The sequence below is a fragment of the Myodes glareolus genome, chromosome 26 (genome assembly GCF_982192425.1).
Source record: "Myodes glareolus chromosome 26, mMyoGla1.1, whole genome shotgun sequence".
Lineage (NCBI taxonomy): Eukaryota > Metazoa > Chordata > Mammalia > Rodentia > Cricetidae > Myodes > Myodes glareolus.
Genome location: NC_142051.1, coordinates 40,295,997 through 40,315,614, shown reverse-complemented (window position 1 = coordinate 40,315,614; position 19,618 = coordinate 40,295,997). Strand labels below are relative to the sequence as shown.

General features: G+C 43.6%; 1 protein-coding gene across 5 annotated transcripts in view; it reads right to left on the bottom strand.

The window, feature by feature from the left end:
• The window catches only part of Ano4 (anoctamin 4), a 319,024-nt gene that overhangs the window by 10,140 nt on the left and 289,266 nt on the right, over positions 1 to 19,618 (bottom strand). For all 5 annotated transcript variants that reach the window (XM_085683401.2, XM_087901925.1, XM_085683402.2 and 2 more), the window contains 7 exons: positions 16,764 to 16,800; positions 14,481 to 14,592; positions 13,502 to 13,559; positions 13,262 to 13,359; positions 10,849 to 10,991; positions 5,670 to 5,822; positions 4,441 to 4,588 (listed from right to left, as the gene is read on the bottom strand). In XM_085683401.2, the coding sequence (XP_085539527.2) occupies positions 4,441 to 4,588; positions 5,670 to 5,822; positions 10,849 to 10,991; positions 13,262 to 13,359; positions 13,502 to 13,559; positions 14,481 to 14,592; positions 16,764 to 16,800 (749 nt within the window). The remainder of the gene's footprint in view (positions 1 to 4,440; positions 4,589 to 5,669; positions 5,823 to 10,848; positions 10,992 to 13,261; positions 13,360 to 13,501; positions 13,560 to 14,480; positions 14,593 to 16,763; positions 16,801 to 19,618) is intronic.

Genomic DNA, 19,618 nt, shown 5'->3' with positions numbered 1-19,618 from the left:
AGTCAACAGCAAGACAGTTGTGAGCGACGGTTGGTTACTCATTTTATGTACGCCTTGCATTTTGTAGGTCAGTACATACTATGGAATGGATAAACCATGATCTTCAGAGTCGCTTCATTATTATGTCTGATGGGATGATCCTAAACTGCTGAATATTAAGCCAAAATGACGACGCAAGCAATTCCCACAGCACACAGCTTCTTCCTAGCATGCTCAGGGCAAACCACTGCTCTTTTGCTTTTAGAAAAATGAACTGAGCTTAAAGAACCATTTGTCCAGACACTTGTGGGTTAAAGAGATGGTCAGAAGGTGTGTGACATTCCCAGTCCTCACCTCCTTCTCCTCGGAAGGATGGGCTGGAGGATGGATAAATGAACCATCTAGAACATGACATGAAGACATGCCAGCACCTTGGTGATTGTTGGCTGTTGCTGAGAGGGAGCCAGTGGCCTGACACACAGAATTTAGTAGACCCGTCTTAGCAGCTGAGCAGTGGTCTGGGAACCGAAAGCCAGGCCTGCACTCTCATCTCACAAAGCAGCTCCAAGATTTTACGGAGATTAAAGCTGTTACCTGTCAGTTCTGTTTAAAATGTCCATCGACAAAAATCTAAATTCAAATGAAACACCTGTCTAATGAAAGATATCCTCTGTCCTCTACCTAAAGAAATAAAAAGAATAAATCTGTGAACCTATTTACTAAACATATTCATGTAACACTAGGCACAAACCCATGATGAAAATGTGTCTCCTGTGGGTGGTTAGTCAGATATACATAGAATAAAAAATAAACCTAGTATATAAGCATATTGTTATCTTCATTACCATCTCACGCGACGGGAGAAGGACCATTAATACTGAACTGTTTAGACAGCTCCCTGCTTCTTTTTACAATGGTGAAATCCTATTCACTGCCACATCAAAAAGCTGTTTGTTATGAATGTAGGGAAATGAGACTTCACGTACACTTTAGGATGTCCGGTTCAGGCAGTGGTGCCTGTTCACCAGCTCACTGACTTACTACCTCAACTGGAGGGCCACACAGGGCAAGCGGATCCCATGACTGTCACTTGGTTTGCTGGCAAATGCTCTGCCTACCTACTACCACTTCCAGAGAGAGAGAAGATGAGGTTGTCGCGATGAGAAGAGAGCAATGAGAGGCACCACCCAAGATAGTACCAGGCAAAGAAAGGTCTTTTGTAATTGTGAAGAACATTTTCTTAAAGGACCAGTAGATGCCTCGGAAAGCATTGCCAGGAAAGGAGACTTAGAAGAAGACCCCAAAGGCATTGTTTGGATCAGGACACCGGCTTCTCTCAAGTAACTTCGGAAGACAATCCAAGTCTTTAAATGTGAGAATTCTCCTTTAAAAACATCAGTTACTGATTGCTTTTAATCCCTTAATGGACAAGACAGGGGACGCAGCAGGGGTCATTATCATGTGGGGAAGAACAGAACTAGAAGCTGGCTTTCAGGTTTGTCGATTTCAGATCAAGCTCGCTGCTGAATGTCTTGGAATTAGCTCTATGGTTTTAGTCTTGTGACACTAACAAGCCTGGGAACAGAAACGAAAGGTCGGAAATGCCAGGGGAAATAAGATTGGGCTTACGTACTTAAAGGCAAATGTGTTTTTTAGATAAAGTGTCTCAGGCTAATGCGATGAGTACAGAAGTGATTATAGGATCAGCACAAATATCTTCTCTATTATTCAGGGAGTAAGATACGCTTGTGTCTAACCCTGTGATGAACACAGAGTCCTCGATCAAGGCGCTAGCCCTTTATAACATCACTGTTTCTGCGGAAGAGCTGCTTTGGTTTTGTAACTAACCAAGGGCAACTGTTTTTTATGCACACGTCACATGGTAGTTCTGAGACCAAGGGCATTCTGTATCCCATTCATGATCCTGAGTCATAACGCCTGCTCAGAAGGTCCCCAAGTTCCTGTCTAAGGACCCCATGTAAAGATACCCCAGGAGAGGAGGTGACCTCACCCCGGAGGAGGAGGTAGATTCTTCAACAAACAAGGAGAAGCATGAACTGCAGCTGCAGAAGACGAGGAAGATTGCACCAAGAGGGATGCAGTTGCAAGGTTTCTGTGCATGCAATCTGTAGGAAATGTTGCCTCGAACCATGTCTTTTCTTTTCAGACCTGGCTAAAACAGACACTCTTCCTACCAGCAGCCCTGAACACTCAACTGCTGGGCACCCACACCATGAGCGTGGCTCTATCTGCCATGGTCAGACATGAAAGAATTGGTTCTTCTTGTTAAGTTGTCTACAATCTGCTTGGGGACAGAACCAATAGGAGGGTCAGGAACATTAGGCAGACCTAAAAGTGCCATCGTGGGGACAAAGGTCACGGGAAACGAAGGACACAAGGCACACGGGTGAAACTGTCATCCATGGAGGAGTCAAGACGAGTTCAGCCAACAGTAAGGAGGACGCACTGACGTAACACAGAGCTATGGAGAGGCACAGTGGCGGGCTTGGAGAGAGAGCTTTTGATTGGGGTTCAATTTAAATTGAAATCTGCCATTTCTACAGCGGGCTTAAAGCACAAGTGGGATTTGACCCTAGCTGTGTCTGCATCACAAAAATTTACAGCTTCCTGGGACTTTATGGTGCGTCTATTCTGTAAGCCTTTTTTATTTCTAGATCATTTCCAAATTGAAAGAAGAACCAGAGGAGGTAGAGGAGAAAGCAGAAAAAGAAAAGGACAACAGAAAAGAGGGGGAAAAAGTCACTGTGAAGTAATAAATTGTTTGCTATCAATTGCGTGCGCGCGCACACACACACCCACACACACACACGAACAAGAATAATGGATAATGGATTAGAGACAAGAGGTACATCCTGGAAAGTTACAGATGGCTCATAAAGAAAAAAGTTTGCAAAGAAAGTGCCCAGAGCTGAATAATCAAATAATAAAATAAAATGGAACCAAAGCATAGTAGGTAAAATGCGATTACCATGAGACTTCACCTACTATGAGTCTGGTAGGCTGCTGGACCTCTAAAGCTCCAGCTCCTTACCAACTCTATAAATCTCTTCCCAGTTCATTTTTTGATTCTCCAAAACCCAGTCACAGGCTCCACTCTAAGAAGAACTGGGGAAGGGCCAAAGGCTTCACCTGTTGGGGCCGAAACTCAGGAGGTTTGCAGTGAGGGGAGCCAGAGAGCCATGGGAGGCCTTGGAGCTAAGGGTGGAGAGGTCTGTGTGGGCGTGGCTCTACCTGTGTGCGGGATCCAGCATTTGCCCCCTTGACTGTCCCTCATGAGGAAAATAATGCGCATCCCACTCTGAGGCATTCTGAGACTCAGATGCAGAATGGATCTGAACATGGTCGCCAGGAAGGAAAGCTTCAGGCTAAGTCAAGCAGTGAATATGGATCATGGAAAGCAATGCCCCGGCAGTCTAACCCAAGTCTTTAGGTCTCTGTCATAAAGAGTTGGTATGTTCACTTAAAAGTTGCTAGATAATCAGAGTTTAATGGCCCCATGACTGTTACAGAAGACCACATGGGAGTCTTTTCAGATGGCTGGATTGTGAGATTTATCACACACCACCCAATTATCCAAGCCTTAGTGCATTTGTGTGGGATTAACGATGAAACTGGATCCTGACATGGTTTGCTTAGCCCAGGTGAGTTACTCTATTTGCCTACGGTGGCTCAGGGGACAAATTAATTTGCCTCAGACTGTAAACCACGGAACAGGACTGTAGCTACCAGCCCATGTAAGATGATTTTTCTGGGCAAAGGCCTTAGGCAGATATCTAAATACCGCAATTAGAATTAGATTATTATTGTGACTTTAGGGACTGTTAGTGTAAGCTTTTTGCATAGAAATAAAAGCTAGGTGGCATGTTGTAATGATGCTTGGGTTTTATCTGACTCTAGTCTGAACCTCAGATCACAGAAGTGTGTCTTAATTTGACTGGAAAAATATAGACAAAGGTATGATTATAGCTAGGAAAAATTAATCTTCATACCCTATAGATATTCATTGAGTACCTTCTGTGTCCTAGGTTCAGAGTTCCACAGCCCCCATGGAAAAATCTGCAGTCTGCACACCATGACAGTGCAAATCTCAGGTAGTAATTTCCAGAACTACATGGTACACGAGGGCACATGCTGTTTTTGCTCCTTACACACATTTGGATCTCACCCATTTCTGAATTTGGAGTCGGCAGGAGTGAGAGGGAAATCGCAACCGCTGCCCTCCCATGAGATGCTATCTGAAACTTGTCCGACTTGTTTGAGCCCTGATCCTTTTGTAAATGGGATGTGTTTTCTTTGGCTGAAAGTGTAATGGTTTCACTTCCCATTCCACTGGCCTAGTCTGGGCTTGTGTGTCACCGCCCCAGCATGAAAGTTTCTCTCTCAGTGTCCGGCACCGCACAATGGGCCAACCAAGTTTCGTGATCCCTTCACGGCACTTACTTTTGCCCGGCTTCTCCTTGGCCCGCACAAGGTCCATATTTATAAGCATACACCAAGCGAGGGATGAAGTCAGATGTTATTGCTATGACGAACGCATTTGTAATAACAGAGAGGATTCCAATGCCTTCGAGAATTCCATACCAAATTCCTGTTTGAATAGAAATGTGCTATTAGTTCCTCCAGCGGTAGTAAGAGTGAAAAAGAACAACCTGACAGACAGTCCTTTTTACCTTTCCAGATGCCTCTGGCAACAAGGAGTTAGAATTTGTTGCTTCCAAACAGTTTGGAATGAAAGGAATTTCTGAAGTTCCATACATATGCCAACGTTCTTACAGCTTACTGGCCAGCGTTAGGCAGAAGCCAAAGAATCCTGGCCAGTAAGTCCCACTCATATGCCATCCGATAAGCTCAGGACACAGTGTCAAGCCCCTAACAGGCGGGAAACCCCTCAGTGGTCCTGACCAGGTTCCCTTCTGTTCACCTTTGCAGACTGCCCTGATGTGCTGGCCCAAGCCGATGCCCAAGGCTAAGTGAGGCCACCCTGAACAAAAGCATCTGCGTCCAGTTCCCAGCCACACTCACTGGGTGGTGCCCGCCCTGTTCTCGGCACTGGATGCTGACTTGGGTCAGACATTCCCCACCTCAGCCGCTCTTGAGAGCATGGCATCTAACTCAACAGTATCTCTGGTCAAAGACCACAGCTCATGTCTGTCAGCGGAGAGATCAGGTTTTGCTTTAGGTGAGTCAGGAAAACATCGAGGAATGTGGTGGTAGTAACGGTGGGGCAAATAGAAGGTCTATTTTCAAAAGGGACGAATCGAAAATTTAGGGTCTAACATCTTACAGTAGAAATATTCAAGCCAAGAATCTAAGCGCAAGCTCATAAAACACTGGAAATTTAAGCCAGTCTAAACAAACAGCTTTATTTCTTGTACAATACTATTTAAGACCAACATAATTTTTTTCCTTTTAAAAATCAGTTGAATCCTGTTACATGCAAACATTAAGGATTCCTGAAGTGCATAGCTTTTATTTATTTATTTTGAGACAGCCCTGGAAGGCCCAGCACTCACCATATAGACCAAGTAGGCTTTGAACTCACAGAAATCCAACTGCCTTTGACTTTCCAATGCTGGGATCTAAGGTGTGTCACCGTCCCAGGCAGGCTTTTAAATTTTACTCACAAGATGTTTCATATTTTCAGAAAAGCGTGTCTGAAGGCGACTTACCTATGTCTTTGGCCCTCGACGCCAAAGGCCTTCTCCATTGCGTCACAAACTTGTAAGCATCCAGTCGGATTTCAATGATGTTGTTCAGTAAGGCCAGAAGAGGTGCTAGAGGAAAAGCTGCCACAAAGATGGTTGTGAATCCGAACTGAAGGACTAGGAAGGGCAAGGAAGAGAACAAGTGTTAGCTTCCCATCGCTGCTCCAAAACGACAGTCATCGGAATGTGTCATTGTGCCACCATATTTCCCCCCCAGTCATTCAGAATCATAAGCTGAAAGAACCTCTCTCACAAGAAGATGGCCATAGGACTGGACACGGAGGTTTTTCCTGGTCCCGAGAACAATGGAATCTGAGTGGCAAAAAGCTTATCTTAGATTCCAATACTTTCTAAGTGCCACTCACTAATTAATGGAACCGGGGCTTCTTGGCAGAGAGTTTGATTCCAGGTTGCAGTGGAAAAACACAAGAGGAGACTGGATTGTCTTATGACATGAGACAATAAAGAAACACTCAGCGAATGATGGGGGCATGTCAACGGACAAGTGCACAGGCACTGCCAACAGTTGGAGCTGGAATAACAGGCTCAACAAAGTCACGGCAGCACTGGACCATGACCCAAAGGCTGTCAAAGTCATATCAGCAAAAACATATCAGCACACCAATAAAGACAAACTGGAAACACACAAGCAATACAGGGTGGTTCTTCTTCATGGCAGAATCTAACTCATAAACATAGAAGGAGAGAAGGGAAAGCTACCATTAATTCAATTTTACGGTAAAGTTACAGCCATGGAAGAATACTAAAATTAGTGGGTGGAATATTGAGAATAGGGTATTTGTAGATTTCCAAACACATAATACTTAAGATATGCTAATATGGCACACCCTTCACATTCTTCCTGCCTATGGTCTTCTTCGGTAGAAGCTAGACCTCTGCTTGCTCAGACTATGGACCCACTAGACTCCAAGTTCCATCAGTGAGTGTGCCCCACTTCTTTCCCATGGTCCCTATTTGGTTCAGACGATGGCTTCCCAACTGGCGCGGTCTCTCCTGACTTCCACCCCACTTCCCCTCTGCACTGTGTTATCAGACTCATGAAAATCGTGGTTCCAGGTCATTGTTCATTCACTCCCTACAAGAAACGCTTCAGAATGTTCTCGCCACCTACCGACCAACTCCCCCCTTTCTCCTTGCCATTCTGAGATCTTAGGGATTCTTCCATGCGGATTTCTAAGATTCAAGTTCAACCATCCATCATGCCCCAGAGTTTGGCCACACTGGACTTTGGATATTGTGAGTCACACATACACTTAATGTCTCTATTCATAAATTGATGAGACTCAATTCTTTTAAGGGTAAAGCTCAAATACGCCCTCTCCTGGAGACTTCCAGTAGCACAGCCTGGTCCGGTAGCTTCCGCGGTAGCTGAGAATGGATGAATTTTATCTGCCTTTATCGCTTTCTCTCTCTTTTCCTTTATTATACTGGGCTTTGTGAAAGTGGGAATGGGGACCTCACTGTGTGTCTCTTTCCCACATACACACTGAAGTGGTTTGTGTATGGAAGGGATTTGTTGGACCCTAAATAATGCTGGTTCACTGACTGACATATAAAGACAACGATGAGAGGCCTGGAAGGCAAAGAAAGCCAGCCCGTTAGGTAAAAATAAAATGTATAATAATGACTCGCAGAAGCATGGATATGTAAGAACACTTCTTTACTCTGAGAAGCGTATAAAAATGCAGACGACATCATTAGCAATGGTAATGTCGTGAACATTTTTGCCTTCCCGTTAGGAGCGAGGATGCCCGTGCCAGCATTATGTGCATGGTTGTGGGGCAGTGAAGCAAGGTTAGCTCAAACGTTTAGAGGTTAGCAAGGAAAATATACGATTATCATTATTTGTAGATGACATAGAAGAACATATAGAAAAGTCTAAAAGAAATCTATGAATTATAGTTGATGTTAGTTTCCAGAAGGTTTACTTCATGTGAGGTCAACATATGAACCAATGATAACTTTATATAGTAGCAACAAAATAAAAAAAGTAGGACCACATAGGCAGTTCAGTGGTAGAGTTTGTGCTTAACATTCACCGGCTCCGGGTTGAATCATCAGAATAAAAACAACAGAGGAAACCCTATTCCCCAAACCAACAAATCCTAAACAAAAGAAGAACTGTGAAAGCAACATTAGTTGCGATTGCATTGAAATGTATCAAGTTCTTGGTAATAAGGCTAACCTCTGTGATACAAATCTTTTACACTAAGACTACTGCGGAAAATGTACAATGACAAATGTGGGGAAATATCCTATTCACGGACTGGAAAAAATATAAGCATTGCTCTAATTGTCTTAAAGGTTTAACTAAATCCCAGCTAAGACCTCAGCAAAAGCTGTTGTTTTTAACACAGAAATTGGAATGCAAATGTAAAATTAGTTGGAACTAGTTTTGAATAAGAACAAGCTGAAACTTGTTCAAACTGAAGACAGCATTAAGGGCAGGAAGACAAGCCCTCAACCATGAAAAGACACTTGACATGCAGCCATGTTATCTGACATGTGATGGTCTAACATATATCCACACATCTGTGACTGAACATGTGGTCTCCAGCTGGTGGTACTATTGTGGGGGATTGGGGAGCCTTTAGGCCAGTAGTTCTCAACCTTCCTAATGCCGTGACCCTTTAATACAGTTCCTCACACTGCGATGACCCCCAACTCTAAAATTATCTCATTGCTACTTCATAGCTGTAATTTTGCTACTGTTACTGATCGTACTGTGAATATTTGATATGCAGGACATCTGATATAGGACCATGACCCCTATGTGGGGCATAACCCACAGGTTGGGAAACGCTGTAGGCAGCAGAGTGTAACTGGAGGAAGTGGGTTACTGGGGGGTATGGTTAATATTTAGGGTGTGACTCTGTTTCCAGCCCACTATGTTTCCTGTTTGGATGAGATGTGAGCAGATACAGGCATCTGCATCCATGTCAGCCGCCTGCCATAGCAAGTTCTCTGGTGTGAGGGACCATGTCCCTCATACCGGGAACTGAAACAAACTTCTCCTTCACTGACTTGTTCCTTGACAGACATTTTTTCACAGCAATAAAAAAATCAGCTAATACAGGACTCATATCTATAATATGTAAATAGCTTCTACAAATCCCCAAGGAAAAGGCACCCCCCCAATCATGGATCTTGATGGAAATTTAAAGACTATCCAAATGATCATAAGAATATGGAAGATATTTTGTGACATTAGTTACCATAACTTCAGATTAAAACCACAGTGAGATGCTACTATATACCAACTAGAATATTTAAATAAAAGCTCAACACTTTAGCGTGTACATGGGCATCCTCTCTACCTGCCCTAAGAACAGGATATATTTGTTTGTAAGTGAGTGTGTATGTAATATTTCTAGAAAACTTATAAAAAAATTATTGGGTGAGTTCGGACTGTGGACAACAGTTTGCGAAACTCTTGCCTGCACAGAGGTGGCTGTTTTTGTGTTGAAATCTCTGAAAATTCATCTGTAGACTTGAGATTTACATGCTTTTTATTACTTTATATTGTAATCCAGCAAGTTATAGCATTTAGTAACATAATAAATCCAGGAAATAGGAAACATCAAAACTAAAATGAAAGGAGGCAGGCAGGATTCCTGTGTCTGTCTGTGATGCACCTTGCATGGTTTCAGGATGCAGTGTTACCACGGGGGCTGTAGCATGTTAGCCACATAAATGCTGCTTTTGCAGGACCATTATTGTTCATTTCCTTCTTCATGGGGAGAGTCCACTAAGAGACTCAAAATTGGTGATTTCTCTTAATGAATTGCCTTTATTAAGTTTTATTATTAATGCCCGCATTGATTTCTTTCCCAAGTTCTATCATTCTGCCGCTCTATAACTGAAACTCTAAAAACATCAATAGATACTTAGGACAGAAGCGATCTAAGAAACATTAAGTATCAATTCTACCACTCCTTTAATTTTCAAATTTCCTCAGCTAGGATTGCTTCCTTCGGAACTGATTCATCTTGCCCGGTTCTACTTTCACCTCTAGATTGTTGAGCTTAAACATTAGACTTTTAAAAGAAGCCAGAGGGAGGGGGAGAGGGAGAAGGAGAGAAAGAGAGAGAGAGAGAGAGAGAGAGAGAGAGAGAGAGAGAGAGAGAGAGAGAGAGAAATATATATATACATCCAGTGTATCCGACTAGGGATCATTATTATCATTTCCTTGGGACTAACTTGGCTTTGAGTCTAAAGAAATCTGATTCCTTAATTAAGTGTAGTCCGGGTTAAGCATTCCTTGCTTCCTGCCGCTCTCCTCCCACAACGGAAATGGCTGCCTCAATATACTACCCATGATTCACGTGACGGCAACCCTGACACTTCCTGCGCTTATGCTTCCTATCTCTGGCTCTTCCCCATTAGCCTATGCACCCTTGAAAGCTGCGCACTGTGCCGTATTCCCTTCCTGTGCCTCTGGTGCCAAGTGTAGTTGTTTCTTTGGCACCGAGCAAAGCTTCACAGATGTCAGCTGGATGTGTGAGTCAATCACTTTGGATAATGACTCTTTCTGGTTTTTGATGCACTGAATTTCCCAACATTTTTTTTTCTTGGCTATTTAGTTCCATAATAAGGCAGTGTGGGGAGGTGGATCATAAAAGGAGGTCTTTGGGCTATAGGGTAGAGTCTTCAAGAATGTCATGAATGGGTTAGTGTGTGTGTGTGTGTGTGTGTGTGTGTGTGTGTGAGAGAGAGAGAGAGAGAGAGAGAGAGAGAGAGAGAGAGAGAGAGAGACTGAGCCCAGAATTTAGAACGTGCTAAGAAATTTCTCTACTTACTCACAGGCTACAACTTGAGCCCCTTCTCAAGGGTCAAGGAGCAAGACACCATACCGTGAAGGGTATTGCTCATACGTGGTGCTAGGGAATCTCACCCAGGGTCTTGTACACACTAGATAAGCACTCTACCACAGAGCTAGAACTCCAAACCTGGTTTTGAATATCTTGAGGTTTTATTTTCTCTTACATGTGTTGCTTGGAATGCCCTTACACCAGAACCCCTTACATGAATGGCCAGATGATAACGGATGCACTTTTAATTGAGTGTAGCCGGAGAGCAAAAGCTTGCATTCATAATCGATAGGAAAGACAGATTTCCATACTCATTTCCAGGTATTCATCGAAGAGTCCATAGGCGTTCATCGGCTGAAGGTTGTAATCCTTTTCCCATTGTGGGAAATTTATTTTCCTTTCAGTCCCGTGTTCCTGTCGGACTTTTCTTCTGGTCCACCAATTCTGAATTAACCTGGGTGACAAGATCAGTTTCTTATCAAATACACACGATTGTTTGTAAGACTTAAGTAATGGGAAAGGAGAGTTAGCCTTAGCTAAAAACCAGTTTCCCTCAGGCAGGAAGCTATGTCCAGAATGAGAAAAAATTCTGAACACCGAAAGCATTTCTATTTGCAAGTAGACAGAATGGGTGACCAACTCATTTATCATCCACGAAACGGTCTTGTTAGAAACAGCTGGAGAGAGGGCTGAGAGCAGCTTGAGCTGACTTAGAACCAAGGTGACACTCGGGTGTTTAAAGGTTCAAAGGTTAGAAGGTCTGCCTCACACGGCTTAAGTCTGTACCTATCCCCATTAGTGGTCCTGTCACGGGGGTTATTATGATCAGCATATTCTGACTGCAGGGACCTAGAACATCTAAAACCACAATCATCTTCCTCCCAGGCATTCAGGTTCCCAGAATTCCTTATGAGAAGGCTCGGCTGCTTTAGACTTAAGCTCGATGTGGTCTCTGACTCCTGGGGGAGGGGGCTCATCGCACTCTGCCATGTGAGGCTGAGCTGTTAGCCCCCAGTGGTACGCAGGAGAGGGTTGAAGGGGAAGGGGAGATGTAGGGAGGGGAGCAGAGAAAAATGTAGAGCTCAATAAAAATAAACCCACATCCCCAAAGAGACAGAGAGAGAGAGAGAGAGAGAGAGAGAGAGAGAGAGAGAGAGAGAGGAGGAAATGGCACAGAGGCTGGTCTGTGGGCTGGAGCGTTCCAGGAAAAAGCGATGTTTTTTAGTCCCAGCATGGAAACGATAAAACAAGTATGTCAAGTGAGGAAAAAGGAGGGGTGGCTCTCAGACCCACTCTGCTCACCTCAGAGCTCTACTGCATAGCCCGAGTCACCCTCTGACATTTCAATTAAATTCGACTTACCATGCCATTAAGTCAAAGATCATACTTCCGCTTTGTGTTTATATTTTAAAAGTCTTACAGAAAACATTAGACATTTGGAGTGAGATTTTAAAACTTGAATCTAAGACTAGAAAATTGTTGGCCTTGCCTCTGACAAGGCCCTACGAGAAGGTCTTCCTCATTCAGCGAGTTCCAGGCACCTGCTCTAGCTGAGCGGTCCCTCCAGAGTCACGGAGCTGACATGGAAACCAACTGGGATGGAATCCCGTCAGACACAGAAAGGCTATGTGTTCTTAAAAGCCAAGCTAAGCAGGAGTGTTACAGAAAGTTCAAGGTTGTCCTCATGGAGATGACACTTCTGCTCACTGTTGTCAACTAGAAAATCTTACCACTGGGTGACATTATTTTTACTGATGAAAATGTGTTCTTTCGCATCTCTGACATTTTCTCCTTTTCCAAGTTCTGTAGTATGAATTTACAGTGCTCTTCTTTCTTTGTTTTAAAGTAACATTCTGACTTATCATGGGACTAGGGAAACAAAGATCTTGGGAATAGAGAAATAGCTAAGGACCTGCAATACTGGAACCCAAAGAGTTTAAGACATCATTAAAGCATACTACCCTCACACAGCCAGAGTACACACATGCACAGAGGCCTTATCAAGAATGTTAAGTCAGTGAGGGTGACTACTAATAGGTTGACCATGCTCTTCTCTGTGCCCAAGAGTATTTGGGTATCACGGTAGGCAAAGAAGAAGAGGAGAAGAAGGGGAAGGAGGAGGAGAAGAAGGAAGAAGGCAGAAGAAGACAGAAGAAAACAGAAGAAGGAGAAGAAAATGGAAGAAGAGAAAGAAGAGGAAAAAGAGAAAGGAAGAAGGAGGAAGAAAAAGAAAGAAGAAAGAAGAAACAGGAATTTGTTTGGATGGGTAGAGAGGCAGGGGTGGATCTGGGAGGATTTGGAAGATGAGGGTGAGGATGACATGATTAAAATACATTATATGAAGTTCTCAAAAAATGATAAAATTCAAAAAAAGAATATTCAGTTTAATTTGTTTGAGTTAGGTTAAACCTAAAAGAGCCAATGTTTATTATTTTTAGTTAAAAATTTATTGTTGTTGTTTGAGCATGTGTGATGTGGGTGGGATGTGGGAGGTCAGAGGGCAATTTTGGTTCAGCTGGTTCCTTTCATCTTCACGTGGGTTCCAAGAACATCTGATTCGTGTTGTCAGGCTTGGGCAGCTAAAGCCTTTACCTGCTGAGCTGTCACACTGGTCCCCAGTGTTTACTGTTTTTATGACGGCATTTGAATCTGCACTGTGACATACAGGGTTAACATTCAACTCTGAGCCACGCTGCCGCTCCATGAGGTCACTAAGGTACTCACGGGTAGCCAAGTTCCATGAAGTTATTCCAGGTCTGCTTTAGCACCATTATAATACCCATTTGCATGCAGAGATCAATAAGGCATCCACTGGGGTGGCACTGTGAGGCAAGCAAGCAGAGATACAGCGATCAACAGAGAGGGAGAGAGGAATGGCAGGCTTCCACCCTGCACGGAGTCATTGTTTAATGGGGCGTTTGATGGGGGTCTGCAGCAAACAAGGAGCCAAGGGAGAGTACTGACCTCTTCTAGCCTCCACCTGTTTATCAGTCTCAAGTAGGCACCTGGGTGTCCTGTAAATCTTCAACACAGAAGCAACTCGTTAGCAATATGTAGGTTTAGGCTCTGGGTGTACACTACCTTCAAGTAAATAATGGGTGTCTGCAGGGACGAGGGGACCCTCCAAAGCTGTCATTACTCGAGCTTCTGGAATTTTCCCAGGACTATTTCTCCTCTGGCCTCCCTGCTCTAGCTGCTGAGGGGGAGGGGCCCGTTCCTGCTGTTTCCTGTGGTTTTGAACACTCAATGAGGAGTGCCCAGGTCTGTTTAAGCAGCAGCTCTGTTCTGTTCCTGCATTTGCGCACATCTGATCTTTTGGAGAGCAGCAGTGTTGGTTTTGTTATTGTCACAGTCCCTGACTAGAGTGTCTGGCTGCTGAGATAGCTAAGCAACAAGGGAGAGGCCACCGCATGGCATCCATCCCACCAAAGCCGAACTCCTGGCCTTGCCCTGCTCCCTGTCTCCTTAGATAGGATGGGCGGGAATCATGCATCAACACCACAGAACAGGGGATCCCTCCCAAGTTTTCATCCCTGCTGGGTTTCAAGTTACCTAGAAGTCCCTGGCTTCTCATTTCTGCCCTCTTCCCTGTTTGGGATATCCTTCTGCGAAGTCAGGGACATCGGCCATACTCCATTTTGTATCTTCTTACGTCACCTACTACCTTGGTGTGACATCCACAGGCTTGATTCAGGTGATACGACGTCACATACTTACCAACTGTTCACCTACATAAACTATTTTTCTGCTATTTATCTGTACAATAAAGGAGGTCCAGGCACTTTCAAGTACAGACTGTTTCCCAGGAAGTGAGGTGGTTTTGCAGTTTGGGAAGGGACAGGAGGTGGCCAGTCTTCTCTTTCTACACTCTGATCACCTTGGCCAGCCGGTTGAGCAAGCCATTCCCACCAGGGCTAGGGGCTCACAGAGAGGCGCTCCTTACCTTCCGAGGAAGAATGCGATGTAAAATGTGGAACTGTTCAGATTGACAAACTGAAAAAGAAACATTTTCAGGGTGAAGCTGTTCTCCCACTCGGATTCTGTGCGAGGCTGTTCTGTGGGTAAAAGGGAGTAGGGTTTGAGAGGCTGAACATGAACCCTGCTCTACCTCTGGCTCTCCCGTCCCCCCCCCCCCCACAGTCTCAGAGGGTCTTCAGGAGGCACGGGAGGCTCCAGTTTGCTGACAGTTGACCGACTGTGCAGCAGACCATGCACAGGGTAGACCTCCCGCTTACAGACCAGCCCAAACCACGGTGTGGTCTCAAGTGGCTGCAGGCACCTCTGAATGAACTGAGCATCCAGATTGTTTTGCCAGATGAGTAGGGTGTGCACAGTGTCAGACTCCCACTAAGCTCCCAGTGATTCTTTGTCCACCTAGATCTCACGTCATGTGAAGGAACTGCCAATCCCAGGAGACAGGGCATGTTTGTCTCCTAGGCTTCACCTTTAGAGTTTCCCCATATATCACTATCTGTGGCACCCATTTGTGACAACCTCAGTCAGGGGCCAACTTGAAACTCATCATACTTTGACTTCCATGATGCAAATATCCTTTGGACACTATGGCGTGAGCCAAAAGATGGAGCAAGTTGCCCCTGAGGCCAAGCCTCCAACCTGACACCTCACGTCTGATCCACTAATCTTTCCCGAGGAGCTGACGTCTAAGCTCCAGCAAGGTCAAAGAACACGTATGTAAGGCAATAACGTTTTCTCCATTTCTACATCCCCCAAACTTCTAATTGTGCTTTTAACATTTCACCCCCTCAATTGCTTTTCTATGACTTAAGCTCGAGATGCTTCCTGGAAGCGTAACTGAGAAGGGAAGAGGGGAAAAAGGAACTCAGATTTAAGATGATTAAAACATCAGTGTTAGGACAAGGTTGTGCTGCTGGGGAAGGAAGAAACACGGAACACTTCTCAATGGGGTTAGTTTTACTTCTGCAAACCGAGATCCTAGTTATAGGTGGAGGTTTTCTTGGTTGGCTGGGGGCTGGGTTCTTATTTATCTCAAGTCATATGTTGGCCATCTTCGATTCAGTTGCTCCTAGACACAGCCTGCCAACGGGCAATTCCCTTTACCATGGCTAATCTCTTTTCTTCTTGGTAAAGGCATAGTGGTGATGGAAGATGTCAATGACATGACCATCTTTGGATAGGACATAACAACTCAATAAATGGATTCACTGGCATAATGACGATTCTACAAAAACTACTTTGGAATATCTCCCCTTTGGACAAGCTATACACAGGAATATATCAAAGCAAGATACCCATGAGAGCATGTGATTTTCTCATTGGCTGTAGAACAGCCAACATCTCACAAATAAAATTGAAGCAATTTTTATACCTTGAAAAATATAGTAATGCACAGCTTATAGCTGGCTATCAGATTGCTCTAGTATGTTCTGAGGCCAGAGAAATGCTCTTAGAGACAATTTGTCTACAAAAATGTCTTTCCCACAGAAGTCGATCACCGTTGCCCTTACTACATCCTTGATCTAAACATTACTAGTCTCTGAAATGACCGATTTTGAAAACCTGACGCCTTTACCTTTTTTTTTTTTTTTAACATTGTCCTAGCATGTGTCAAACTCTTGAGCTAATACCGCTCTTCTGCTCCTGCCTCCTGAACTGTTGGAGTTCGTGAGTACGCCACTGTGCCTTGTGGAACCCACCTGTAATTCTAAAATGGAGGTAACAGGTAGCAAACGCTTTTGAAATGATCCCGGATCCTTCCTACATAGGTACTTTTGCAATGCTATTTTCTGTGTGTACATCAGGGAAACTATCTACTTGCCTATGGCACATAAGGGATAAACCAGGTTTGAAAAGACCTCCTTACAAGATACATTTACATTGTTCTGCTGAAGGGAAAGAATGAGTGTGTATTGCAGGCAATTCTCACTAAACGGGGTATTTTTTTAAAACACAGTATTTTTATTAACTCAGAATTTAATATATACATTTAATGTATTTTGAGCATATTCATCCCTACTAAGCCTCCCAGGTCTACCCTCCACCCTGCCCCAATTTCATGTTCTCTTTTGTTAAAAATAACCCGCGGAATCCAACTTGTGTTGCCCGTAAACTCATGGGTGTAGTGCCCGCAACTGGAATAGCGGTTGACCAACCAGGAGTCACAATGGGGCTGTTCGTTTCCAGAGCCTGGGAAAGGAAGCTTTACTCTGGATCCCAGAGTGCATTCCACAGCAGGGCTTGTACTCACCTAGATTGGTCAGGAGAAGCGCGACTTTTTCATAGAGCTGTAAAAGAAATTCCACACCTTTAACGAACGAGTGCTAGGTGTTCTGACGCCCTATAATTATAAAGATTGGCAATCGAGTCAAGAGCGAAACCTTTTCTTTCTTTATAGTTCGAACAGTGGAAGCATTGTGAGCAAGTGCACACTTTTGGGGATAACTGGAAAGGTGTAAGGTCTTCCTTCCTGATTGTAAAAATCATGCTTCTTGTTTTGGGGTGGATACTTGGGCGGCAATGAGACTAGCTGCCACTAATTACCAGTTTCCTAAGCAAGGCTGGACAATCATCATATTCTTGAGTATCGACAGCTGAAGGCAAAAATCCTGCTTTTGTTTCTAAGGCAGGGTCTGTCATCTTACTGTTGTGGAAGGCTGTGGATTCTGCATCACAACACTCATAAAGGCCGGAGTGAACAAGCATTGTGGGAGACTCCCAGACCATGTGGTTCTGACTGTCCCTAAGTGCACGGGACACATCCTTGACTCACCCAGCTATCTGACTGACAGAGAACCCTCAAAGGGAATGGAGGGTGTATGTGTGTGTGTACATATGTGCACATATGAGTTCATGTATGCACATGTGTGGGTACATGTGTGTATACATACAGGTATAGAAGGTAGTTAAAGAAAAATATAGTTATCAGAGATTTTCCAGAGGAGATATAAATTGAGAGAATGAAAACCGCCTTCTCTGAAAAGAAAGATGAAAAATGAAAATGGTAATTCCATTAATGGGTTGAAGAATATGAAAATAAGATCACACAGATCGAAGTACTTATCACACGCTGCTTACAATTCCGCAAGCTGAATGCCAGCATTCTCTTTGGGAAGGTGTCAGGTCTGACCGTGTTGCCTCACCTCTCCTTCAGATCACACTAATTGACATTCAAGTCGTTCCTAATTTCTGACTTCTCTTCCCCAAGACTGTGGAGCCAGGCTAAACCCTTAGATTGTATGATTCTAAACATTCAGCAATGACCACTTGCTCTATTAAGGCAAGTGATTTTTCTATACAACAAAGCACTGGGCCGAGCTCCTGGGGTCCAGCTGAAGAGAGGGAGGAGGGATAATAGGAGCAAGGTGGTGGGGGTTGTCAAGATCATGATGGGGAAGCCCACAGAGACAGCTGACCCAAGCTAGCAGAAGCTCACGGACTCTGGACTGACAGCTGGGGAGCCTGCATGGGCTGAACTAATGTGGCTCTCTGCATGTGGGTGACAGTTGTGTGGCTTCATCTTTTTCTGAGGCCCCTGGCAGTGGGACCAGCATTTATCCCTGGTGCATGAACTGGCTTTTTGGAGCCCATTCCCTATGGAGGGATACCTTGCTCTCAGCCTTGCTACAGGAGACAGGGGCTCGGTCCTGCCTCAACTGGGTGTGCCAGACTTTGTGGATTCCCCATGGGAGGCCTTACTCTCTCTGAAGAGTGGCTAGGAGAGGGGAGAGAGGGGGAGGAGAAACTGTGGTTGGCATGGAAAATGAATAAAAAAATTAGGAAAAAAACCAAAGATGTAATTACTAAAGCCATAAGATTAACTTTTGCATACAGAAACCCCAGACTCATGGAGTACACTGTTAAAAAGAGATTGGTATAATTACAGTGAGAAATTATGTGGTACAGAGTAGTCATGTTTCCTTCAACCATAAAAACAAGATCTCTGTAAACAAGAGAGTAGAAAAGAGGCTCCAATAAAACTCCCGTTCGTGTTACAAAACATGCTGTCATTAAAACTGCTTCATTACATAACTGTCTAAGAATATTACATTTGGCTGGCAAAGTACCTTCCTGAAAAGTATAATTTTGGCTTTCAGTTTATTCTTTATTGTTTTCAATAACAAATCTTTGTTAATTTGTGGCATTTATCTCAAAGGTTTCTTGAGCTGGGGATATACCAGTCACCTAGGGGTGGACACTGAAAAAACTGGTATTTAAAAATAACATGGACCTGAAGACAGGATTTGTATTAGCTTTTTGGAAGGCAGCTGTGCGTGCCACTATCTTGGCTATATATAACTACTACTATGTTAACTTTTTGAAAAATACAGTATAGGGAGATGAGAAGAGAGAGAAAGAGAGGGGGGGGGGTTGGGGAAAGAGAAAGAGAAAAAAGAAAGGGAGGAAATGAGGGACAACAGACAGGCAGGAGACCTTGGCTATGTATCATGTATATACAGAGAGAGCTCATTGTAAGTCAGGGGCAAGTAGGTGAAGGTTTGTGTAAAACAGCTGATTTCTTATCAGGCCACTGAGATATTAAAAAGATTGGATGGTTTATTCTGATAAGGTCAGCAGAAAAAAATTAGTTTCCAAACTTAATGAAACAAATTATTTCCCCCTTTTAATTCAATCCTTCATCATTATATAGAAGAATTTCTTATCTTTTTATTACCTGTAATCTAAAGCCCATTTTATTTAATACAGTCATGGCTACTCCTGCTTCCTTTTAGATCCCATTTGTATGAAATATCTAATACCATCTCTTCACTTCCACCCTACGGGGAAAGCAAATTTCTTTAAGAAACAAAGAGTTGGATCTGATTATAGTATCTAGTCTGTCACTCAGTCTTTTAATGGGAGTTCTTAATCCATTAACATGTAAGATAATTATCCCAGGTTAGGTCTTGCTTTAGCCATCGTATAACTTGTTTTACAATGTTATCAGATACTATAAATGATGCCTGATAATATTTGCAATTGACACAACATAGTCATGTTTTAAGGTATAATTTTCAAATATGATCACTATAAACACTTCTAATTTGATCATATCGGCCTGATTGATACTTGTGAAATTGTTTTAACATAAGCAATATTTTCTAA